Source organism: Symphalangus syndactylus, chromosome 8 (assembly GCF_028878055.3).
Source record: "Symphalangus syndactylus isolate Jambi chromosome 8, NHGRI_mSymSyn1-v2.1_pri, whole genome shotgun sequence".
NCBI classification, from domain to species: domain Eukaryota; kingdom Metazoa; phylum Chordata; class Mammalia; order Primates; family Hylobatidae; genus Symphalangus; species Symphalangus syndactylus.
In genome coordinates this window covers 54,268,727-54,296,039 of record NC_072430.2, presented here as the reverse complement: position 1 = coordinate 54,296,039, position 27,313 = coordinate 54,268,727, and the positions used below count along the sequence as shown (strand labels likewise).

At 38.2% G+C, this 27,313-nt stretch overlaps 1 protein-coding gene across 1 annotated transcript in view; it reads right to left on the bottom strand.

Annotated features, from left to right (window-relative positions):
- Positions 1 to 27,313, bottom strand: part of KCNH5 (potassium voltage-gated channel subfamily H member 5) — a 344,681-nt gene that overhangs the window by 235,309 nt on the left and 82,059 nt on the right. The window contains exon 7 of the mRNA XM_055289151.2: positions 11,262 to 11,688. Within this exon, the coding sequence (XP_055145126.1) occupies positions 11,262 to 11,688 (427 nt within the window). The remainder of the gene's footprint in view (positions 1 to 11,261; positions 11,689 to 27,313) is intronic.

Genomic DNA, 27,313 nt, shown 5'->3' with positions numbered 1-27,313 from the left:
ATTTTCCACACAGCAGCCGGATTGGTATTTGTAAGACATAAGACAAATCAAGTCAGTCTGGTCTGCAACCCTCAAAAGTCTTCCCATCTGGCTCAAAGTAAGGGCTACTATCCTGTCCTATAAGGCCCTGAATGGTTTGCACCCTTGGCCACCCCTAGCCCACCTTCCTAAGGGGAGAGTCAGGAGTGTAAAGGAATGCACATCTGCAACACGTTTCTTTTTCACAGAATTAAAAGGAAGGCCATCTGCTGCAATGAAGATGAGTGGTCATAGGTTTGGGAAAGGTAGAGAATGTGTGCAAGTTGTACAGGAATCGTTGCTCAGCAAAATGTTACAGGAAGAAGATTCGTAAGATTGCTAAACATTCATTTTAGTGGCAGCTGTTCACAGGGCTGTCTAGTTGACTCCAGCAAGTGCTCAGCAACCCTGGAACAGAAAAAGGGACAAATAGATCCAGATGGAGTTGTTAAGGCAGCAAAAGGGCACAGGCTGAAGGAATTTGGAGTGTCAGTGTGTGCCTGGGGAGGAGGGTCTGCTAGGTCTCTAGCTAGGTCCTCATAAGGAAAAGAAGTTGGGGAAACAGACCTATGAAGGGACACTTTGGATCCTTTCTAAGGAAACTAACAGGAAAACTCAACAGCCCAGTCTAAGAAAAGTTCCCAAGGTCTGCTATTCCCACACCAAAGTCTCATCAGAAGAGTCAATACCAGACCTGCCTCCTTTGCTGATGCCTAACTAGGGGCATGAATTTAAATGTCTTTCCCTTACAGGACACTTTAAATGAGTAATGGTCCCAAATTAGACCTTCACAGCTTAAGATCTGGTGGGGGGGTGTTGTTAAAAATAAGCTCAACTTTAAAGGAGATAGAGTCTAAAAAGGGTAGCTACAGAGCTAGCTTCAAAGGGAATTTTTAAAGCCTCCAGTATTTCCTGAGAGTTAACTTGAATATAGTTCTCACCCCATAAAGAGCTCCTTACCTACACACTCAGCCTAAAGCCACCAGCATGTGCCTGGTACCTAACCTCCCAGGAAGGGCTAACTCAGTTGTCACAACATATGAAAATATTAAATAAGTAGGTAAGAAGAAGTCACTTAGGAGCTGGCTTAGAAATTACTCCAAATAAAATCCCCTCTCTGGCCATATCAAAGAAATTCTTAAATCCATGCCTAAAGGCCTTTGGTATGACATTTATTTTAATAAGTTCTAAATATATTCATCTATGAATTTGTGAGTCTTTCAGCCTGTGAAAAAACATTTAAGTATTACATATTAAGCAAAATTAAAATCAGATGTCAATTGATGGATATCACATATGTGAGAATCATCTACATCCCCACTGTCTGTTCTATACCAGAGTATCACTTCACCTACCAGGTGACAGTGTGTCCTGAAAAATATTTTCTCATAGCAATTAATATTAAATTCATTGGAAAGCCACCAAATAAGTAAATAAAATTCTCCTCTGACTAAAACGTCTGTTCTAAGAAAGTTCAGTTTCATAAAAACTTCTAAGCCAATGCTATCTTTCATTTTATAACACAAAAGAGAAATTCTATGTATATGTTATGCATCTAATAATCTAACAAGTATATTTTGTTGAACTTGAAATTTGATTTAGAAAAACATATTGGCTGTGAAAAATACTGCATCAGCATAATCTACCTCCATGAAGTTAATGGCTAATAATACATTATTTTCCTTCATATAGGGGAAAAAATGGCTTGGACCACACGAGTTCCCCATGTGGCTCTCTCCCCTCAACTAGCCAATCAAACAAGTCAGAGAAAGTCACTGATGACCTCCTAAGGCCATGCAGATCTCTCCTGACTTGCTCTCTCAGTGGTCCTGTTGTTCTGCCTTCCTTCTTAAAGCTATCTCATCCTTTGTTAGCAACAGACTCTCCTTCCAGAGTCATGCTTCCAATCTACCTCACTGGGTTCTCTTCTCAGCCCCTCTGTGGCTCTCCTTCTTCAGAGTCTACTCTTGGCCAGCTTTATGCTGACTGCACTGTACACTTCCTTGACATGATTACTTTCTATACATTGTTATTCCCAAAGAGATCTCTCTGTGCCTCATAGCTCTGGAAACCAGAATCACATTTCTAACCACCTAATGAACATTTCCATCAGAATAACCTGCAGGAAAAAGAACCACTTTCCTCCAGTAATAACTGCACCTTTTTCCTACTTTAGAAAAAAGCTTCATCATACATTCAGCTGAATTTGCTAGAAATCTACAAGTGCTTTTGAACTCATCCTTCTAAAATATCCCACATATTCATTCATTCACCCATAAAAACTTCTTTCAAAGTTTCAGGAAGCTTGGCCGGGCACGGTGGCTCATGCCTGTAATCTCAGCACTTTGGGAAGCCAAGGCGGGTGGACCACCTGAGGTCAGGAGTTCCAGACCATCCTGACCAACATGGTGAAACCCCCAACTCTACTAAAATTACAAAATTAGCCAGATGTGGTGGTGCATGCCTGTAACCCCAGTTACTTGGGAGGCTGAGGCAGGAGAATCGTTTGAACCCAGAAGGCGGAGGCTGCAGTGAGCCAAGATCACGCCATTGCACTACAGTCTGGGTGACAAGAGCAAAATTCTGTCTCAAAAAAAAAAAAAAAGTTTCAGGAAGCTTACACACAATCTATTCTGGAGTATCAAAAATAACTGCGAAGTACAGACTATTATCTCCATTTTACAAATGATGGTTTACATAACTGATATAAATTCTTATAAATTATGATGCAAAAAAATTGAACCTAGATTCATTTGTCTGACTCCAAAGTCCACAGTCTTTTCACAAACCAGGAAACCACAGACCATGTGCCAAATCTGATCTGCCACCTGCTTAAAGTTGTATTGGAACATAGCCACACTCATCTGTTTATGTATTGTTTATGGCTGTTTTAGCACTACAAAAGCAGAGGTGAGTAGTTTGCAACAGAGACCATATGGCTCACAAAGCCTAAGATAGTCACTATCTGCCCATTTACAGAAAAAAAAAAAAGTTTGCCAACTCTAAATCTATACCATCCTCCATATATCCACCACCTCAATTTACGTCTTCCTGGATTGCTGCAACAGTCTCCTAACTGGTTTCTCTGCCAGTAGCCTTTATCTCCTCCAATTCATTGTCCACAATAAAGAATCAAATTTTTCTTATTTATCCCACAACCTTTAGGATAAAAGACAAACTCCCTGTGAAGCTATGGAAAGCTTTTTGACATCTTGGTTCTTTCATTTCTTTCCATTCACATCTACTTTCCACTCAAGCCAAAGTGAAATGCATGGAGTTCCCCAAAAGGGCCAAGCTATTTGATGCCTATATTTTTGCATATACTATGTTCTCTATACCTGGAAAGTACCTAAGTCCTCCCTCATTTACCTACTCATTTTGTATTCTGAGCTCAAGAGTCACTTTCTCCTAGAAATCCTCCTGGGCTCCCTCAGGCTGAACTAGGCAAACATTTTTATTCATTCATTAATTCATTCAACATGTGTTCAATGGGCACAACTATCAAGTAGGAGATAATGCTTTGTGCTAAATATACAATGATGAACAAGACAAAGACAGATCCTGTTCTCACAAGTCCAACTTCTTTATTCCCTCTTAATTCGTAGTATAAAAAGACATGAGATGAGGATGAAGGCAGAGATGGACATTGAGATGGGGACGGAGAGAGTAAGGGAGAGACAGATGGATCAGTGATTTTCTTGTTTGACCCTCTTACCACATTAAAAGTTTATGAGGGCTCAAAAGTATCTAGTGTTTCTTGAATACCAGTGTATACCAGAACACCTGGCACAAGGCTGAATGAATTCAATAATTTTGAGTGATACAAGGACACAAGAGATGAAGATCCTTGTAAAAAGTTCAGGCTAGTTAATAGGCTATCAAGAAAATGTCCTGTTGTTTTCTGGGGAAAGTCAACCTTTACAGAATTTGAGAGGCTTTGTGAAAATGTGACTAGGAATGAAAAGAAAGATGGGTATAAAAGAACATTCCTGCAAAAGACACAAGCCCTAGTTGGAATAAGAATCAGGGAGTAAAGTATACATCACACAGTCTTTTTCTAACTATTGGACTACACATCTGAGACTGTTAAACCATGAAAAAAGGTGCCTATAACCCTGAACTTGGGGCTCCGTAAAATGTTTTTTCTCATGCAAAACTCAGCTCATTAAAGAAAAGAAAAGAAAAAAGACAAAGTTTTCTTTACAAGCTATGGTAAAGCAGACACAAAGAACTGACCCAGTTTCCAAAATAAACATTAGGCTTAAAGCTCTCCCCATCTGGCTAAAACTAAAGCCAGAAATGAAAGTCAGCATGTACACACTGCATTTTCTACCTACACCGCAATAACAAGACCAAGAAAAATTTTAACATGTAACTTAATATTATACCTGAAATACCTGAAGTCTCATATTAAGATTTGTAGAATAATTTTTTTCTAATATTAGGAAAGGGCAACAACCCACTTTTAAGCCTGTCTGGATATCCACCTAGGTCAAGTACCTCTCCAAGTCCAAGTCCCACTGGGCATGGCGTGCAGTCTCTTCCTGGGCCTTGATCCTTTACCCTGAGACACATGCCTTTCAGTCTTCCTAGCTGCCTAATTTCTATATGGAAAAACACTCCTCTTTCCAAAAGCATATTTTCTTTTCTCCATAATATTTATTCCCTGACAACTTTTCCTCTTAACCTTTACAGAACATTTTCTATAGAAAACACATCTTACTCTCCATAAAGCAATGTATGCACTATATGTAAAAAGCCCTAACATCTTCGTGGCACCACTTTCTTTCCATCTTAACCTCATCTCCAATAACCAGCTCCATGCCACGGACAGGGGCATAACTGCACCAATAGAACCTTAGAAGTATAGAATGTTAGCCCTGAAAGGGACCTTAAAAGTCATTGATTTCAACTTTGGCATTTCACAATTAAAAAAAATAAATAAAGCTCAGAGAAATGTAAAGACTCTCCAGGGTCACACAGGCCTTTGCTCCCAACTTACTCTATATTCTCCCAATCTCTGGATCTTACCATCTTCTATTTATTTCCTTTTCCAGTGGGGAGAGGTCAGGGCAATGCCCATAATCTCAGCTTGACTTTTGAATAAGCTTAGCAACATGAGAATATGATGTGTGGCATTGGTCTCCTCTGTATGGTGCTGATTGACCAGTGTGCAACTAAATGCTTCCCAGTTGCACTTAACTGCCTGCATGAAGATTCAGATTTCTTGTCATACACATCCCACTGGCAGATGGTCTTGCTATACTTTTAGATGTGCTAAACCATTTGTCTACTGCATTACAGATCATACTAGTCAATTACAGAAAGTTTTTAGATTGTTTACGTGATTACCAATTACAACCTATTTGAAAATTGCAGATTAGCATCATTAGGACAGGGCTTCCTGTCTACCAATTAAACCCCAGAAATTTTTATATTTATAATTTTTAGTTGGGTTTGTTTTGCTTTTTAAGACTCAGTTTGCATTGCATCACAGCAGGACAAATTCTCATTGACATATACTGCATGGGCCAGCCTGTCTCAATTTACCAAAGCAGACAATACAAAAAGTAGAAAAATGCTTTAAAAGCAAATGAATAACCAAATTCCAATCTCATAGCCCTTTGAGATATGCTGAATACATATTTAATAATATATTTAATAGTGTACTAAAACATATATAAGGAGAGAGAAAAAATTATGGTTGAACTTATGGCAAAGAGTTATTCAAAACATTTTTGTTTTACATGTTTCTTTCTTTTATAAAATTATAATGAAATATGCAAATATAGAGTCCCTTATAATGGCTGGATTAGACTAAAATACAGTTTATATGACAACTTAGTAATAAAGAAGGAACTAAGTAACTGCTTTCTTGATAGATCTTTGGAAGAGGATTTATAAAAACATATTAAGACAAGAGTATAATTCTCTTAGAAAAATTCCATCATTGCATTCCTTTGTTTTATAGTCATCAAAACAAATCATCCACGTACTATGGTGCCTTCTGAATAGCAGCAAAATTAGTCAGTGTGCCCAATCCTTAGAAAATCTAATATTATTAGGGGCTCAACAATAAGATTATGTAAATAAAATGGATTAGAAAACATTTCATGAAGGCATCATTAAGTTTTACCAAGCAAATTAGCAAGGAGATTACTTACATCTTGATCTAAATAGACATACACACACACACATACGTACGTACATACATATTATTTTCTGCAAGTGCTGCAAAAATATTCTCTCACAAAAGCCCTTTGGTAGTGAATTTCGTGAATGTCAGCAGAGTAGCTGGATTCATTCATGAATGGACAGATACAGAGGAATGGGGAGGACGTGGCTACCCTGGGGAGTAATGGCTGCTACCAGAGCAGTGGAGGTCACTCAAGGCAGAGAGAGTATGAAAAAACTGAGAGAAGACAAATTTAAGGTAAAGAATGCATGATGGTAGATGTATGTAGAGAAGCAACAGGCAATCCTTCCAATTCAGAAATCTGAACAGGAAGATTTCCCATGTTGGGCAAATGTAGGAACAAAGGATTTAAGTCTAAGAAATTCCTAGGTAGCATGTAAGAAAAGTATCCCGGGATCCTGCTGACATAGGAGGGATCTGGAAGGAATCTCAGTTGAGTGGGATTAGGGGAAGGCCAATACTATTTTTCGAAGATCTGTCTGATATATGAACAAGGAAAACTTTTGAGACTGTATTCCTAGACAGAACCCACATCCGACTTAGCATTAGGGTAGCAAGAGCCTAGGAAAGGAAAGGCCATTGAAAAGAGGGCTCATAAGGACCTAGGAATCAAGATTGTTGCCACATTCATACTTCTAAATTTTGCTGAAAGACATACAAATTTTGGATGACTTTCTCCAGAAAAAGAGTGTATCATTTGCAAGTAGTGATTATTTTTCTCAACAGAATATAGGCAGTTGGTGTCTCCATCAACCTTTTGATAAAACATTTTTCTGTTTTTGAGTTATAAGGTTACAAGTGGTGCTTCTTAGCCACACAGATTGACTAGAATCCTGGCACAAGTGAAAAAATGAACCTTTCTGTTTTCTACCTGCCTCTTCCCTATCCTATCTACCCCACCACACATACACACACACACACACCATACAGACACACACACACACACACACACACCCCGCTAAATCCCTGGTTGTGGCTGCTAGCACGTACTGGTTTCTAAGAATGCAGGTGGTTTGTTTTCATTTTTTTGTTTTCCTTGGTGTTCTTGTAGGAAAAAAAGATACTATATTTACAAAGAGCTACAATATCCAAATTCGGTTGACATTTTGTGCATGTGGGTCTAACGAATTTTGGAACTGTGCAAAGGTACTATAACACTTCATGAATCTAGACAGCTTTTTATAATCTTCTCAGGTTTTTCACAGGAAATATCCCACGAAATTACCAAGGACCCAAGGACTAAAAGGGAAATTTAAAGGTATCTCCCTGGAATATTCTGGCTATAGAAACTGGACTTAATTGGAAGCATAAAAGGAAAACCTAAGTCAAAAGGCAAGAAGATGCCAGAAATTGGTATACAAACAGAAAACTGCTACTCAGGTATTCAAAGAATATAATAGAAACTCAGAGAAGAAAACAACCAACTTTAAAACTAGGTTTTTATCGTTAAATCAAAACAGGAACTTCAGAAAAGGAAGAGATGAGTAGAAATGGAAATTTAGATCTAGCAAGTATAATTGGCCATTCATGAAGGAGAGAAGGAATAGAACCAACTCTGAACCAAATAAAGTTTCGGAAACCCAACTGAATATACATGAAAATTTCCACTTTAGGTAGATTCAGAAGGTAGATGGTAAGAAGCAGTAAGAGAACAGCTTGTTGGAGATTCCGGTGACTTGCTACATAGAACTTATATCGATAGGCGTATAAGACACGGGGTTACCAATTCAGCTAAAGGAATGACTACACCCCCAAAGGAAGACAATGCAGGTGAGCTTACCAGGCCTTTCACAAAGGAATCGGGGTCAAAGCTCTAACACCCTGCATTTTGCTGGCATGTACTTCATCAGAGACCTAACTGGAATGGATTCAAGGACAGAAGATCTTCATCACGACAATCAGGGACATCTTCGATTTCATTCATTCATAAGAAAAATTAAGATTGAGCACAACACTCTTTAAGAATTGTTTAAATATTGGGGATACAAGAAACGGACAGAGGCCTACCTCTCGTGAAGGAAAAGAAAAACTAATTACACGTGGGTTCAGATCTTGGTAGGGACAACGAAGGGAAGGGTTAAAGAGTAGAGACTACAGGTTGGCATTGAGGTGATTTTTATAGTAGGGTAGCACTGGAAGGAATTTCTGTAGAGGTGATTCTGTGGAGAGCCACGTGAATTCAGGTCACAGGTCAGGAGAGGAGGGTTATAAGCAGTGGGAAAGCAAGTACAAAGACTCTGAGACAGGCCTAAGGCTGATGTTTTCAGGGAAAATGAGATGGTGAGCATGGATTTAGGAGGATAAGCAAAGGAAGAATGGTTGAAAGTGAAGTGAGTGAGGTAGGCAGGGCCATATCAGGAAGGCCTTGAAAGATGAGCTAGGGAATCTGGACTTTATTTCATACACATTGGAGGGATTTGAGCAAGGAATGGTGTGATCTGATTTGCTTTTAAAGGGGCTGCTTAAGCTTTAGGGTAGAGACTGTAGGGCAAGCATAAGAAAATTAGGAGGATGCAGGAAGTTACTTCAAAAGTTCAGGCCAGAGATGATGGTGACTTGGTCTTGGGTGGTCATCTATGGAAGGAGAGAGAAATAATCAAATGCATTTTGAAGGTAAACCCTACAGGCCATGTTATTAATAGATGTAACATAGAAAAACAGAAATCTAGGATGATTCCCAGCTTTGGGGCCTCAGAAACAAAGTAAATAATTGTGTTCTTTGACTCTACATAGATTTTATTTTCCTACGATTCTCTTATGAAAAATACAACTGTGCTAGTACATCTACTCTGTAAAACAGTTTGGCAATTTCTTTAAAAATTGAACATACACTTATCACATGTCCCAGTAATCACATTCCTGGGCACTTATCCCAGAGAACTAAGAACTAATGTTCATATTAAAAACCTATACACAAATGTTCACAGCAGCTTTGTGTTTTTTGTTTGTTTGTTTGTGTTTTTTTTTTAATTTTCAGTTCCGGGGTACATGTGCAGGATGTGCAGGTTTGTTACATGGGTAAATGTGTGCCATGGTGGTTTGCTGCAATATCAACCCACCACCTAGGTATTAACATAGTAGCTTTATTTGTAATAGCCAAAATCTGGAAACAAATACAATGTCCTTCAATAGATGGTGAGTTAAACAGTAGTACATCCTAACCATGAACTACTACTCAACAATAAAAAAAGAACAAATTAATTACTCATACATTCAACTTAGATGGATCTCAGGGGCATTATGGTGAGCGGAGAAAGTCCATTTCAAAAGGTTACATTTTACATAATTCAATTTATATAACATACTCAAAATCACAAAATTATAAAGATGGAGAGCAGATTAGTAGTTTTCAGGGAATAGGGATAGTTGGGGGAAATGGGTAGATTACATATAAAAGAGAGCTTTGTGGTAAAGGAGCAGTTCTGCATCTTGCTTGCAGTTGTAATTAAAGAAACCTGCACATGTGATAAAACAATACAGAGCTATACACACGCATTATATCAACGTCAATTTTGATGCTGAGCTATAGTTATATAAGATGTAATTATTGGAGGAAACTAGGTGAAGGTAACAAAGGCCCTCTCTATACTATTTTTGCAACTTCCAATGAATCTATAATTACTTCAAAACAAAAATAGTTTTTTTTTTAATCTAACTATGCTCAAGTATAAGGCAAAATGTATTGTATAAATATTAAAAGTAGTATGGTGCTAAATACAGCCTCTGACAAAATGTTGTCTTCTGAATTTATAAAGTACATTTTTGCCCATACATCTTACCACTTTGTATATGTAGGTATCCACTTAATTAATCATCAGGATCTCTCTCTGTGTATAAGGACATTTTGCTGCTGAAAGCCTCTGGAGCAAACAGCACTTGGAATTCTCACTCTCCCTCTAACTGCAAGCTCTAACCAGCAAATAGAGCCTGCCTGTTCTTGTTCCTATACCTGTACAAGGGTGCATTAGACAAACAGAAGCTGAACAACTGCCAACACTGATGCTCCAATAGCTTTCAGACATTCTGATGATGAAAACTACCTGCTTAGACTCAAGATATTAACCTTTCATGTTCCAGCCAACGTCCCTGGAGTCCCAGAACTTTTACCATCAATGTCAAAATCTAAGCCTTTGTAACATGGAATCTCAGAAAAGACAGCTTAGACACACACACACACACACACACACACACACAAACCGATGACCATGATCCAAAGGCTTAAGAGGTGCTAATAATGCTAATCACACCTTCAGTACAATCTTAAGGTTGGTTTAGGTGTGGATAAGTCATCTAAGTCAACTTGAAGGCATGAATAATGGTGAAGTCTCCCTCAAGATCTTCAAAAGCAGCTTCTTTGTATGTATTTCCTTTATGTTCTGGTCTTCTCATGCCATCCAGTCACAGTCTGAGTGCAGAGCACATGGTCTTTGTCCCTTTAGGGGGCATTCTACTTCCAAGAACTTGGTACCCAGGTATACCTGTTAAATCCTAAACACTTCTCATTGCTGAATGGGCTAATATTCAGTAATCCTTTCATTCTCTCAAACAGGCATATATTCAACCTAGAGTGGCTATAATGAAGACTAGCTTTATAAACCCTTTCTCCCAGTCTTAACTGTAAAAACCTATACAAAAGTGTATCCTAAGGTCAACTTTAATTTAGGAATCCAGTATTAACTAGAATATTTATAAGCAATATATTTCACATCAGATCCTATCTTTTTTTTTTTTTGGAATTTAACACATTACCAACAAAATCTATAGAACATGCCAAATGCCACCTGTCTGGATGCTAGTCCTGGTTCCTTCAAGAGAGCTCTGCTGGGTACACACATTAATATGTTTTTCACACATTAATATGTCCTGAAGAGTAAAATATATTATTTTGCATTTCTACGTTCTAAGGTAGATTAAAAAAACCAATTGCAAATAAGATGGATTAAATACCTTTCTGTAAACAAAGTAGTTCGTTTTAATCCTATCTGAGATTGTAGCCAGGAAAATTGCCAATAACAATAATTTTTAATGAAAAAATTAAAATACTTACAGCCAACCATCATCATAGCCACCGAAAACATCTTCTCCACATCTGTGGTAGGAGCTATGTTTCCAAATCCTATGGTTGTAAGGCTTGTCATGGTAAAGTAGAGAGAGGACACGTACAGTGAATCCTTGCTGGGTCCTCCTTCCCATATCCCGGCACTGGTATTGTAGCGATAGGGAGTCCCAATGCTCAAGGCCAGCTGGTAGAGCCAACTGTCTATTTGGATGGTGTTAGTGACTTCGTCAATGACCTCGTAGTCTCCAATGCTATACCATATGCAGGCCAGCCAGTGGGCCACCAGTCCAAACACACACACCAGGAGCACGAGGACTGCTGCTCCATATTCTAGGTAATGGTCCAGTTTCCTAGCCACACGGCCCAGTCGTAAGAGACGCACCACTTTTAAAGAACTGAAGAGACTGCTGATTCCCTGGATTAAAAAAAAAAAAAAAATGACACCACATTTTCAGGAAAAAAAAAAAGGCTGGGGAAACAATACAATGGCTCAACTTCATAAATTTAACCATCCATTTATATACTAAGAACATATGTATACCGTAGGTCTGATTTTAAGAAAACAAAAAAGTCAAAATGATAAACTTTAAAAACATAGATATCTTCCTACCCAGAAATTCGTGTTTGCGAATTATTAGATAAAACAGATTTCATTAGCTAAGAAATTCCCAATTTATTTTCATAAGTAGAATATAAATGGTACAGAGAGAAACCAAAGATGAAAATTGCTCAAATGCGTTATATACAGAGTATACAAATAGGGGTATTGAATTCAGACCTTTTATTTCCTTTTCCTATAAAACGTTCCCTCTACTCTAAAAGGTTTCTTTTCATTTGTTATTTTACGATAGCTACAAACAGCAGAACTCTGAAAAAGGAAGCACAGTCTTACAGGCAATCACACAGGAAATACTTTGGTATATATGGGGAAAATGAACAAATACCATTGCTGGCCCCACTACCTCCTGCCACAATCATGAGAATCACTACATTTCTAGAGCTCTGAAAACATGAACAGAGCTGAACCTGAAATGGGTGTGTGGCCTACTAAATCCGATCCATCCTCTAGCAAAAGTCACCGAAAATAACATCAAAAAAGAACAGCAGCCGGAAAATTCATATTTTGTTGAGAAGCTTAAAATAACAAATAAGGGATTATCCAAATCAAAGCACAGCATACGCTTTCTTAAATCAACGAAAGTCCCATAGTTACTTTTTTGGAAGCATGTAATAGGCCACCTGCAGAGGTAGGATGAGTTCATTCCTGATGCAGTTCACAAAATAGGTGGGGAGGGAAAATGGAGCAGTGATCCGGGAAGCCTCTCATGCAGTCATTACCTGCAAATCCATTCGTATCCAGGACTTCCTTACTGCTAACCCTGTCTCCCAGAATGTAGACAAGGAATCTAATATAACTTACTCCGACATGAATTCTGACCAGCAAAGAGGAATTTGTTGTCGCAGTAGAATAGATGTATATTAATAAGACTCTAATTATGCATGGTAAAGTTCCTGATAGTTAAGAAGGAAACAGTTGGCAGGGCACAGTGGCTCACGCCTGTAATCCCAGAACTTTGGGAGGCCGAGGCAGGTGGATCACCTGAGGTCAGGAGTTCAAGACCAGCCTGGCCAACGTGGCAAAACCCTGTATCTACTAAAAAAATTCAAAAATTAGCCAGGCATGGTGGTGAGTGCCTGTAATCCCAGCCACTCGGAGGCTGAGGCAGGGGGAATTGCTTGAACCTGGGAGACGGAGGGTGCAGTGAGCCGAGATCATGCCACTGCACCCCAGCCTCGGTAACAGAGTGAGACTCCATCTCAAAAATTAAAAAAAAGGAAACAGTTAAGAATGCATCTAGTTTGTTATACTATATTCTATAAGACAGCATGTGTTTGAAATTTTTCATAATGAAAATTTAAAAGAGAAAGATAACAAAGAGAAGTCGAAACAAGAGTTCCTATAGAAACAAAGGAGTAGCAGGGTCATCCTGCTGGGTTTCTGCCTCAACTTCAATTTCCTTAGGCCTACCTCTACTTAAGTTGAAACTCTCAAATATTGTGGCATATATACAACCTAAAAACAAATTCCCATTTCACTTTAACACTTGGGGGAAAAAGATGCTGAACTTTAGTCAGTTAAAAAGAGTAGAATTAATAAAATAAAGAAGACAAATTTGTGTAATTCAGTGACATGAGATGTTGGAAGGCTTGAAAGCTTTCAAAAATGGAACTGTGTAGTCATCAACAAGTAATACAAAAATAAACATTTATTTAGCACTCCTATATGCCAAGTTCTGTTTTAAGCCCTGGGGATATTAAGATAAATATGCCTCACTTCTGCTCTAAAGAAACGCATAATCGAAATACATGAAAAACTCAAGAGTTCAGTTTAAAAATAAAAACGACGTTATAGATGATATTTTCTGGTTAGCTCAAACTTTTAAAGGAACTTTGGGACTTCTGTTTAAATACTGCATAGAAAAGTCATTTCTACCTGAATTCTTTTCTCTGAAAATAACTAAAAGCAAAGAGAAGGAAAAACAGAGAGAAAATCTTCATCCCATTCAAACTAAGAAAGCCGACACAAACCCCAACTAGAATGTCATGAGTTAGGACCTACTAGAATTAGGTCCAAATGGCGGGAAGACACACATCCCTCATCTCTAGCAAGCAGATTGCTCCAAAAGGAGGTGACCATCCTGACAGGCTTGCTCTGGATTCTGCTTACTCAAAAGCACATTTTCTAATATTTAGAAGTAGTTTGACACTACTGAAATATTATAAAATGTTTTATAAGCTTAAAAAGAAATAAAACATTAGTAAACATACATACTTGATATATAAAGTATATATAAAATACTAGTTTTATATAGAGAGCATTATAGACTCTCTGCCATAGGTTTAGAAGTAGTTTGACACTACTTAAATATTATAAAATGTTTTACAAGCTTAAAAAGTAACAAAATATTAGTAAATATACATACTTGATATATATACATAAAGTATATATAAAATGTTAGTAAAATATACACATATCTATCAAGCACTAGAGACTCTCTCTGCCATAGGTTCTATGGCACCACTTCCTCTTAGTTTTTAGCCAACCCTCCAACTGACGCCCTCTCAAAATCACTTTCTAGGGCTATCCTTCTCCATGCTTCTGTTTCATGTTAGGATTCTCATGATTGCCCTCAGTCCTCTTCTGGTTGATCTACTGCATATCTAGGTTTCAACCATCTTCTATATATGAATGATTCTCAGGTCCACTTAGTACAAAAAGAAACCTCTCTCCTAAGCCAAATGTCTGCTGTGCATTTCCTCTTGGATGTCCCACAGGTATCCAAAAATAGGTTCCAAAGGGAACTCTTTGCTTCTCCCAAATCAGTTATCTTCTATCATGTGAATTGACATCATTATCCACCCAGTCACTCAGACCTGGGGCGAAGCCTCAACTTTTCCCATTTCCTGACACATGTAGCTGGTTATCAAGTCCTGAGGGTCTCACCACTCAAAGTGCCTAAGTGCTCAAAATACACCTATTTAATAAATCTCTCAAAAAATTTCCTTCTTTTTCATTCCCATAGGCATGCTTTGGTCATGATTTCACGATTTTTTCTCACTTGTGTGACAGGAACTGCCTCTCCATCAGCCATCCCACCTCTATTCTTGCTTCCTCTAATTCACAGATCACACTATAAAGGCTATCAGTCTTGTATTTTTTTAAAGGACATCTATCTAAACACGTCCCTCTCTAATATAAACTCCTTTCGTGTTGGCTCATTACCTATAGGAATAAATATTAATTTCCAAGTGTGACATGCAAAGCCCATCAGGATCTTGTACCTACCTACCTGCTCAGCATCTCTCTTGCCAATTCCTCCACCTTCCCTCTAGACTGCTGCTATTCTCAGATAGGAGTAGTTCCCAGAATGTCCATGCTGTTTCATGCTACGTTACAAGTTATTCGCTCTGTTTAAAGGCTTCCTTCTCCCACTCTTAGTGGTTAGGATCTTACGTACAGTTTATGACAAATACTCTCTCTTCTATGTGCACTTCCCTGACATCGTCCCCCTGCCTCTGCCATCTTTATTGTCATACCCTCCCCCGTCCCCCACTGGGAAAATTAGGTATCCTTCCTTTATGTTATCATACAGTTTCTGCACATCTCTATTATAACAATTTTCACTGTCACACTTACTACAAGTCTGTTTGCATGTATGACATTCCAGGAAACTCCTTAAGGAGCAGATCTACTGTCAATTACAAAGCTGGCATATGGTAATATGTTAAGCAGCCAATAATTCAATAAATGAAAGAATAAACTTTTGTGAAACAAGCAAATGTTGGGGGTGAATTTGGAGGGCTTTGATTAATTACAAACTCAGAATTATTTAACAGTATAATGTAGAGAACAAAATAGTCAGTGTAACTTAAGGTTGCATTAATAGAGTATGTCATTGAGTACAAAAGAGAAATTCTCCTTAATCTCTACACTGACTAGGTGTATTACTCCATTTTCATGCTGCTGATAAAGACATACCCAAGACTGGGTAATTCATAAAGGAAAAGAAGTTTAATGGACTCACAGTTCCACGTGGCTGGGGAGGCCTCACAATCATGGAGGAAGGCAAAAGGCACATCTTACATGGCAGCACACAAAAGAGAATAAGAGCCAAACAAATGGAGAAACTCCTCATAAAACCAGCAGATCTCATGAGACTTATTCACTAACACAAAAACAGTATGGAGGAAACACCCCCATGATTCAATTGTCTCCACCCGGTCCCTCTCACAACACCTCGGAATTATGGAAGCTACAATTTAAGATGAGATTTGGGTGGGGAAACAGCCAAACCATATCACTAGGTCACACATATAGGAGATCAGTTGAATATATTCATCAGAGAACTGCCAAAAAAAAAAAACCCTCAAAACTCAACTCTATTAGGAAATGTGAAAGGAACTGGAAAAAGGGAGATTGGGGCAGGGCACTATTTATATTCAAATACACAGTGCATGGATGAGGGCTGAGCTCACTCTGTATAATCCTAATGTGGGTAACCTGGAAAAAGGTTGGAGCTACAGGGATAGAAGGATGCAGACAGGATTTCAACAAGCCTGTGCCACACACTTCTATGCAGTTAACCAACAGAAAGTTAGGTCGTTATTGCTACTTGGAAAAGACAGACAAGGCAATAATAACATTGAGTATTTACTACATGCCAGGTACTATTCTAAGTGTTTTCTTTGTATTAATTAAATTAAAATTCACAACAGTCCTATGTGGTACCTATCATTAAAGCATGGCCCAGAAAAGTTAAAAATAATTGGACTAAGTTCACATAGATAGTAAGAGGAGGATGCCAGATTCACATTCAGGCAGTCTGTCTCTAGAATCTTCCTTCGTTCATTCTGAAAGTCTCTATACCTAGAGTATAATGTGTAATTTATCCAACTACATGAATACCTGCAATATTGACTTAAACATGAGCATTCTCTACATGACTGAATAAAGGAGATTAAATACCTAGCCTCCTCTTTCTCTCCACTCAGTCACAGCAATGGCCACACAATAGGGGTCCGTGGAGGCCCTGGAACTCTTATATCTATATAGTCTGCAGTTCTCTAACATGGATCAATTCATTTTGTTTTTATAATAGCAGGATTCCTACCTTCATTGTTCACATGAGGACACTGAAGCTCAGACAGGTTGAACGAATCATCCAAAGACACAGTTAGCAAGGAACAGAAGTATCACTCAGACCCAGTCCTTCAGATTCTGAGTGCATTTCCCATAACAACCAACCACTCTGCAGCCTTCCTGTCCTTACCCCCAATCTCTCCTACATCATTGCTGCAATATTAATCTTCCTGAAAGGCAGCACTGAGCCCTCCAAGGGCTTATCACAGACATTAAGCATAATCTCTTGAACAGGCCTTCAATGCCCGCAATCCCATCTCTGTCTATGCTGCCAGGTCATTTCCCTCTATGCCTCTGCATAGCCCTAGTGCTCCAATCAAACCAAACTCCTTTTTGCCCCCAAACATCATGTTGAGCAAAAAGAGCTAGACACAAAAGAGTATATACTGTATGATTCCATTTCCGAAGAGTTCAGAAACAGGTGGAACTACTCTATGGGGTTGAATGAGCATAGTGTCTCCCTTTGTTGGAAGAGGGGCAGTGATTACAAAAGGCATGAGGAGAGCTTCGGGTTCTGGCAATATTTTGTTTCCTAACACAGCTACTAATCACTAGGTGTGTTGACTTTGTGAAAATTCTTTCTGCTGTACACTTCAGATTGGAATAATTTTCTTTAAGTATGTCATATTTAAATATCAAAGAAAGGTTATGGAAAACCCAATAGTCACTGATGTGTTATTAAGCTAACATTTCACCACAGTACATGATTCAGATTAATAATTTCTTACTCATCCCATGATATTTGGTGGGGGCAGGGGTGGGGCAGGAAGTCATAGCTATCATTGTATCTAAAATAAGAGATTTTCCTTATTTTATGATTCACTCTCACAACCTTTAGATTGAGCCACAAATTGCATTTAATTCCTGTTGGCAATTTTAATTTCACTCATATGATACTACTGGACAGTTTTAGAGGTTGATCCTCCAAAAATGCCCTTCTTATGTACTTCTGCCTTTTTTATAACAATGTTTTGATGCTGTACTTTCCACTAGTCTTAGATATTTATTGATTTTTCTGCTTCATTTCACTCCAAACTTTCCAATCTTTCTGTGCCCTCCTCTGCACTCCAGTGGCTTTCTGCCTCTATCCCAACCTCTGAGCTGTTAGTACACAAATCCCTGAGGTTCCACTGTGGAACAGAATATCAAATACATCAAGTGCATAACAGAACACAGCAGGGTGAATGGAGGACTTCCAGCCACCAGCCTTCCACCTTTCTAGCCAATTTCCTTACTTGACAAGCCCCTCGGGCCATAGTAGCACAAGGAACAGTATCCAGGAGACATCTCTGTGCCATTAACTCTTCAAGTTACTTTTGTGGATTCCACATTAAAGAGATGTGAGATGTTATCAGCATAAAATAATATCTTGCAATGATAAAGCCATCCAAAATACAAATCAATTCTCTCATTTGATCGTCACTAATAATAGTAGGTAGATAATTCAGCCAATATTCCTCCCTATTTTCTTCAACTTTCTTGCCCAAGGACACATTACAATTAAGTGGAGATGAAAGAGCAAGAATACAGACTTGTCATATCCAGTTGCATGATTTTGCACCTACACTTTGCATTCTCACAATACAATGTTCTGGTAGATTGTTTCAAAAACATAGCTGTGTTTATTTTTCTCCCTGTATCCATAACCCTCTGCAATGTTACTTATAATTCCTCCCATCAAGACATAGGGTCTATTTCCTATCTCTTAAATCTGGACTGACTTTAGGACTTGCTTTGGCCAACAGAATGTGATATAAATGATTGCAGCAGATCCAAGCCTAGGCCTCAAAAGGCCTTGCATACCACCTCTACCTGTGGTCTTGGAAACCAGCCCAGCTGCCATGTGAACAAGACTCACTAGGCTTTGGGGGATGAGAGACCACAGAAGCATCCCTTTGAGTCATGCATTTCAGCCATCCTTGACTATTCAGGCCCTAGACAACTCAGCGGCTGACCACAGATGCATGAGTAAACTTAGCTGAGATAAGCCAAACCTAGCCTAAATCAGCAGAACCACCCAATTGAACTGCAGACTCATGAGTTGAATAAATTATGGTGGTTATTATCTATAAAGCTTTAGAGTGATTTGATATGCAGCAAAAAAGATAACTGATAAAAATGTAAGAAAAGTGCATATGTTACATGTTTATGAGCACAGAATTTCATATTTCTATGACAGAACACTGGGGCAATATAGATATCACATTAATAGAGAGGTCCCATTTTAATACAACATTATCCCAAATAGGAAAGATATGGGTATGTAAAGTAAGATTTAATATACAATTGTTGGGTGTTATTTGTCTGTTATATTCAGAAATATGTCGCTATTATGTTTTGCATGGATTGACGCCAACAAATACTTCATGAGAATAAAGAACTCCAAGTTATTACTTCATAAATCGTATAAATATTTCTAAAAGCCAATCTCACCTAAAACTTAACATCACCTTGGGTGATATCCATGGAGGTGAGCCTTCCAATAGCCTGGCCTTGGAGTTTCTTCACCAATTCATGTCCAACAACCTTTCCGCTTCTCCTCAGACACCCACTTTCATGATCAAAATCTAAAATTTGTTATATTCCAAAACTTTCTCCAGCTCTGAAATTTTGAACTGAATCATCCTGCTATCTGACCATGGCTGCTTCTCTGTCAAGATCAATGGCCCAATTACACCAACTGCAAAAGTAGCTTATCCTTACTGAATCTGTAGTCCAATGATAGATCTACCTTTCTCCAATTTATTAACCCTCTTCATTCTCTACCTTTTTTCTTATATAATCCCATAATTTCAATAACATCAACACCCTAAATTGCTTAGCATCACTGTCTCTTCATTATACCCACTATCAAAATTCAAGTCCTGGCTCAATTACCATCTTTCTTCACATCTGTATTATGAACTGCTCGAGAAAGTTATGCAGTGGGTTCCACTATAAATTCATTACCATCACTTTCAATGCATCTGTCAACTACCTAGCAAGTTTCCTGTTTTTCTTGTAAATTTACCTGCTCACTATATTTCAAGCCTTCGCTACTCTACTCAAAACTCCAACCACACCCTCTTCAACTACTCCTTTCCCATAGATACTTAAACATCTCACGTCCCTCTCATTAAGAAAAAAAATTAACATACCCCCTCACCCTCCTAAATCAGCTATCTGACTAAGCAAATCAGAAATCAAGAAGTATCCTTGCCATCCCTTTCTCTAACATCACCTCACCCAACCTACCTTAAAATCCTATTCATTTTAGAACAATATTTTATCATGGAAAAACTCAAACATACAAAAAATAAATAAATAGCATAATCATTCCCCCATTCACCCACAACTTGGCTAGAGTAATTATTAACTTATCACCACCCTTGTTTCTTCTATATCTCTCTTTTAACAGCAAACTCCTGGCCTCACTGGATTATTTTGAAGCAAATCCAAAATGTATAATTTTGTCCATAAATATTTCAGGATATATCTCTAAAAGACAACATATTTTTAATTCAACAAACCTATCACCCATTATCACACCTGATAAAACCTAACACAATTTCTCAAAATCAGCAAATATCCAGTCCACTCAATGCCCACCCTCTCTCCAGCTGGTTTCTTAGAATTAAGACCAAAGAAGGTCCATGCATTGTGCTTTGTTAATGTGTCTCTTAATCTACACATTTCCCTCTCCTTTTTTTAATCTGTTGAAGTCAAGTTTATTTGTATAAAAAAAAGATGGTTTGTCCTATAGAGTTTCCTAAATTCCGAATTCTGATGTTTGCATCATTATGGTGTCACTAATATAATCCTCTGTCGTCCCACTTTCCTGCCAACTGGTAGTTAGATCTTGAAACTTGGTCTGAATCAGGTTCCACTTATTTTTTAAATATTTGTAGTAATAACGTTTTTATCAATACATAATTTAACTCCTATCTCTCAAATTTATCTACTTCTCACCACCTCCACTGTCACCACCTTAGATCACACTAATAGCATCTCTCTCCTCTATCTACAGGAGTTTCCTAAGTGTCAAGGCATTTGTTTAAACCCATTCAATCTGTTCTGAACACTGCATAAGAGTTACCTCTTCAAAATCACTGCTAGTTTAAAAATTATCTCATAGCTTCCCACTGTTCTAAAATCTGTTTTGTTTATACAGCCTCGCACAGTCGGGTCCAGGCTTACCACTCTAGCTCCATTCTCTTCTGCTCACTCTCCATCCAATTTTCAATTCTTTGAATATGTCATTCTCCCTCGAACAAAGGGATTATGCACTTGCTGTTCTTTCTAAATGGAATGTTCTACAACTCTTTCTTGCCCATTCCTCAGCCTAGTTGGCTCTATCCATACTTTAAATTATAGCTCAGTTATCGCTTCCTTAGGGAAATTTCCCTTTCTGATCTAGATCAGGTCATTTCATTATATAATCTCAAAGGACCATGTACATTCCCTTCATGACACTTGTCTCTGTGATTGTGCATGCGTATCATGTTTTGTTCATTCTTTTATCCCTAGCACACTCTAGCACTCTTGGGAACCTAGTGATTTAAAGAATGAAAACATTAATTAAAGAATAACCTAACCAATATATAAATCTCTCATAATAATTTCTGATTCCTCCAGCACTGATACCATAATCAATAATTAATAGCTTCTTAATTTTCACAGGTAGTACCATATCAGGCAACTGGATAGAAACCACAAAACAATAATAAGCTCTGTTTCATAAGCATTGGGCCCTTATTCTAAATAGATTTTATACATGAATGATTACATAGTCCAGTTCCATTTCCTTTTGTAGAGTGCAATTTAAAGACTGAAAAAAAATTGCAAACTACATTTGTTATCTGAACCTCTAACCCAGATAACAAATTACATTGCTTTTTCCTATTCAGAATTCACTGCTCCAACGCAAGCTACCAAGAGCTCCATGGGGAAATAATCCTAATTACTCCATGGATTAGCTAGCATCCTTCTGTAGAAGATCTGAATTTAAATAACTTGTGCATAACACCTGTATTGGCCAATTCATATTCTTATTGAAACATAGTGGCATAAATGGCCAGACAGACAAAGAATAGGCACTTATTTTCAGCAATAGCCATAATGTAGTAACTTTTAGTATGCTTCTTGTTGTAGAAAAGACTTTCATTTTCATATCCACTGGGTCCACAGTGAATATAAAGCTTGATTAAAATATGTACCCTACGAAGAGGTGTATTGCCTAAAGCCCTGATTTTTTTTCAAACATTATGATATATGTACAAGCAAACCAAATTGGGGATGCTTTAAATCCTTCTTCAATAATTTCTTGCTGCCTTTAGAATAAAACTCAAACTCCCTAACACAACCTACCCCTGCCTACCTCTTCAGACTCACCTTGAGCATCTGTCTTCTGCTCTCTACACTCTGTCATATAGGACTTCTTTCCTACCTTAAAAATATGTCCTCTCTCACCCAGGAGATCTCCAAACATGCTGTTTAAAACAATCTCCCTACCCACCAACCGTTTCTTTTGCCTGGTGAATTCTTATGCATCTTTCTTTCAGGACTGGGCTTAAAAATGTAACCCCCTCAGAGACACTTCTAACTATCCCCAACCCTGAAAGTTAAGACTCTTGTTTTATAGCATAAATAATTAGTCCAAGAAATGCCGAGGGAATGAGGTAACAGGCAATGAGAGTTGAGGCAGAGTAAGACTGAAGTGGCCATGATGGGCTATGTAAGCAAAGAGACAAAGCAAAAGAGAAGAAAGACTAAGTATATTTGTCAGGGCTCTCCAGAGAAATAGGACTAACAGGACATGATGGACATGAAAATGGAAATGGAGATGGAGATATGGAAATTGAGGTGCAGAAGGAGATGGATACAGGGATGGGGATGGAAATGGAGATGGGGATGCAGATGGAGATGGAGATGCAGATGCAGATGGAGATGGAAATATGGAGATGGAGATGCAGATAGAGATGGAGATGGAGATGCAGATGGAGATGGAGATGGAGATGGAGATAGAGATGGAGATGGAGATGGAGATGCAGATGGAGATGCAGATGCAGATGCAAACGTAGATGGAGATGGAGATGGAGATGGAGATGGAGATGGAGATGCAGATGGAGATGGAGATGGAGATGCAGATGGAGATGGAAATGGAGATGGAGATGGAGATGGAGTTGCAGATGGAGATGGAGATGCAGATAGAGATGCAGATGCAGATGGAGACGCAGATGCAGATGGAGATGGAGATGCAGATGCAGATGGAGACAGAGATGGAGAGCAGATAGAGATGGAAATGGAGATGGAGATGGATGTGCAGATGGAAATGGATACAGGGACAGGGATGGAGATGGAGATGAGAATGCACCCAGGCATCCTGAATCTTCTATGAAAATGAAAATGTTGAGGTTGTATTTTTACCTTCAAATACAACCTCCTTGTTTCAGCCCTTTGACCAGGACATCATTTGGTTTATCAGTGCCACATACACCTGCCTGATATTTGATTGCATTTGATCAGCAATTAATGCAGACCCTAATCCAGATATAAAGCAATGCTGGAAATCATTCACTATCTCTGATGCAATAGCGTTCATCAAAACTGCAATGGATTAATTAAAACCAGAAATTGCAAATACCTGCTGGAAGAACTTATAGATTGAAGTCATGAATGATTTTAAAGGCTTCCTGGGGATCAATGGAGAAGCTAAGAAAATAATTCACACAGCAAGACAAGGTAGTGAAGAAGAATTTGCCAACATACTTGATGAAGTGGAAGAACATATTGAAGGTCATCAGAAGTGCTAACAAATGAGAAACTGGAAGAACTTGTTGAGCCACCTACAGAGGAAGAAGAAGAAGCTGAAGCAGAACTAGCAATGTGGATACTATGGAAAGTTGCTGAAGTGTTTCAAATCATACAGACAATAATGGACAGAATTATGGAATATGACCCACAGATGGAACAAAGCACTAAAGTCTCCTATATGACCAATGAAGGAATACAATTTCTATAGCAACATTTTAATGAGTTTAAAAGAGACAATAATTTCCAACTACAGTGTTCTTCCCAAAGGTTTTAGCAAAAAATAACCTTCAACTATCAAGGATCCCTAATATTGATATTATCTGCTCCTGCTCCTGACATTCAACCATCAATGTTCATGGCTTGATGATCCAGGATCACCTGAGGAATGTAATCCTCTTCTGATATATTATCAGAAGGTCAATAGTAGCCTAAAGCTAGGTCACAATGCCTACATCATTCACCCTACTTCATCTCATCATGTAGGCATTTTTTCATCTCACATCATCATAAGAAAAAGGGTGAGTATAGTAACAATGAGATGTTTTGGAAGAGAGCAAGCACATTCACATAACTTTTATTACAGTATGTTATAGTAATTCTTCTATGTTGTTGTATTGTTTATTTCTTACTGTGCCTAATTTATAAATTAAACTTTATCATAGGTACGTCTGTATAAGAGAAAGCATAGTATATATAGGGTTCAGTACCATCTGTGGTTTCAGGCCTCCACTGGGGGTCTTGGAATGTATACCCATGGGTAAAAGGGAATAACTGTATATAGATGTTGATGTTTAGGAAGAGAGAGAGATGTATTGTGAGGAATGGGCTCAAATGATTATGGAGGCAGAGAAGTTCCACAGTCTGCCATCTGCAACCAGGAGACCCAAGAAAGCCGATACTGCAATTCAAGTCCAAAGACCTAAGAACCAGGCCAGTAGTGTAAATTCCAGTACAAAGGCAGGACGAGATGTCCCAGATAAAGTAGTAAAGCAGAAAAAAGGAGAGAATTCCTCCTTCTTCCATCTCTTTTTCTATTCAGGCCCTCAACAGATTGGATAATGCCCATCCACATTGGGGAGAACAATCTGCTTTACTGAATGTACTGATCCAAGTGCTATTCTCAGCAAGAAACAGATACACTCAGTAACAATGCGCAATCTGAACACCCCAAGGTCCAGTCAAGTTGAGATGAAATTAAGAAGCATGCTAAGAAATTCAGTCAAGAAAAGAAAGAAAAGCATACAGACAGAATGAATGAGTCACAGTGGTGGGAAACTCAAGTAAAGATCTACAAACCCTAAGAAAATAGCTAGAACAGTAAGCAGTCATGTCCTCCAAAATAATTTTCTAAAATATCCCTTTTCCCAACAATTTTAATGACAATATATGATCATATGGAATGTTAAGGCTATAAGAAAATGATACTGAAGAAAACAATGTCAAAGAAAGACTGTGAGACATATGAAGAAGGAGTTCAAAGAGTAGCTCCATTTTCTTTTTCCTCACTTCCCTATACTTTGGCTCAGCTCCTTCCTTTTTTCAGACTCACTTCCCTAATATTAGAAATTGGCTGTGGCTTGGGCCAAGTTCCCCAGAGCCACCTTGGTCTGGGGCCATACATTAGGTTCTAAGGTACCACTATTATTTGTGCTATGTGCTGAAAAATATCCATCCTTATACTAAATCTTCCATCACTTGAGGTCACTTGAGTCTCTTTCCTTTGTAACTAAAAAGAAATCCTAAACTAACAGCTGCATTTAGCCCATTACATGCTTTCCTACATGTTCACCTCCTCATCACCCCAGTCATTATCTATATCCTATTGCCCCTGTATTATTTTTATTTGTAGAGCATATCACTAGCTGAAATTATACACATAGACACACACACACACACAATTTAAATTGTCCACGTATACTTACTGTCTGTTTTTCCCCCACCAGAATATTAACTCTGACCAAGATGACCTTAACGTGGCTTCTTCCTAAGTCTAGGATCCTGACTTCCCTTTTCTTAGAACATTTACTTTAGAAAACTTTCTATCATAAATTCTTTCTCTGCCTCTTTCAGAGGAAAATCTTCTCCTAGCCTCTTGCCAATTTTATAGCCCAGGAATGTCTTTCTCAAAGACTTGTGGGCTATTCCTTTGGAATATAATCATCAAGAAAGATAGTACCTCTATTTCCTAATGTCTGTAGGAGGGTAGATGTCAAACTTTGATAAGCACCAATTATTAAATGATTAGATGACCTAATCATATTGACCAACATCTCTACCACTTGTTTCAACAAAGTTGAGTTCAATCCCTCTCCCCTAGTGCAAAAATCTCTCTCTACTATTGCAACGGTCTTGAATAAAGTCTTTGTTTTTAACAAATGTCTGGTGCAATTTCTCTTTAAAAATTTTATGAAGATAGGGGAGGATTTGTGTGCTTGTTCACTGCTAGATTCCCCAATACTTATAATAAAGGAGTAGCTCAATATATATATAGAAAGAGAGGTGAACAGATGAATGAAATCAAGTAAGGGATTTGTTTTTTTTTTTTTTTTTTTTTTTCATTTAAAGGATGACATTCAGAGAAGAATAAATCCTTCTTATGTTGTTGCTGTAGTTTGCATGTGGTTTGTCTCACCAGAACTCAAGTTGAGATTTGATCCCCAATGTGGTAGTGTTGGAACATGGGGCCTAGTGTGAGGTATTTATGCCATGGGAGTGAATCTCTTATGAACGTCTTGGTACCGTTCTCATGGTAGTGGGTGAGTTCTCACTCTGGCAAGTCTGGATTCATTCTTAAAGGAATGGGTAAGTTCCTGCAACGGTAGATTTTTCTAGAGCCAGGGCACTGTTTGGGGTTTGTCTCTCCTCATACGTCTGCTTGTCCTTTCTCCACAAGGTTACGATGCAGCATGAAAACCCTCATCAGAATCCAGGGCCATGCTCTTGAACTTCCTAACCTGCAGAGCTGTGAGCTAAATAGGCTTCTTTTCTTTATAAATTACCCAGCCTCAGGTATTCTGTTATAGCTACACAAAATGGACTAAGACAGCCATCCCTGTATATTTTTCAATGTACTACCACATCTCAGAAGTCAAACCAAATACACAATCATTCATAACACTAAAGAGCAGAAATTTAACCATTGATCTAGTGATATGTTTACCATATGTACTGGCAGGCTTCTGTACATGGAGACTGTATATTTCCTAAAAATAATTACTTTCTTTGCCATCATAGGTAAGATGTCATTAAATAGATGTTCTTTTTTTAAACTTGTTAGATTTCAATACTGAAGACAAGAAGTGGTTCTAAAATTCCAGTAGCATCATATTGAATATAAAATTGAGCAAATCTAAAAATCTGTAATCTATGGTAAAATAATTTTTGCACTGGTTTCCATGATATAGACCTCTTAATTTACTGTGACCAGGACAATTGCACCATCTGCAAAAGTTTTTGAGGAAGGCCATTCACAACTCAGTGTAATCCTGTGTATAAATGTGAATGTAACTGAAGATGGCTGATTTTTCCTGACACAATTACCCAAAAA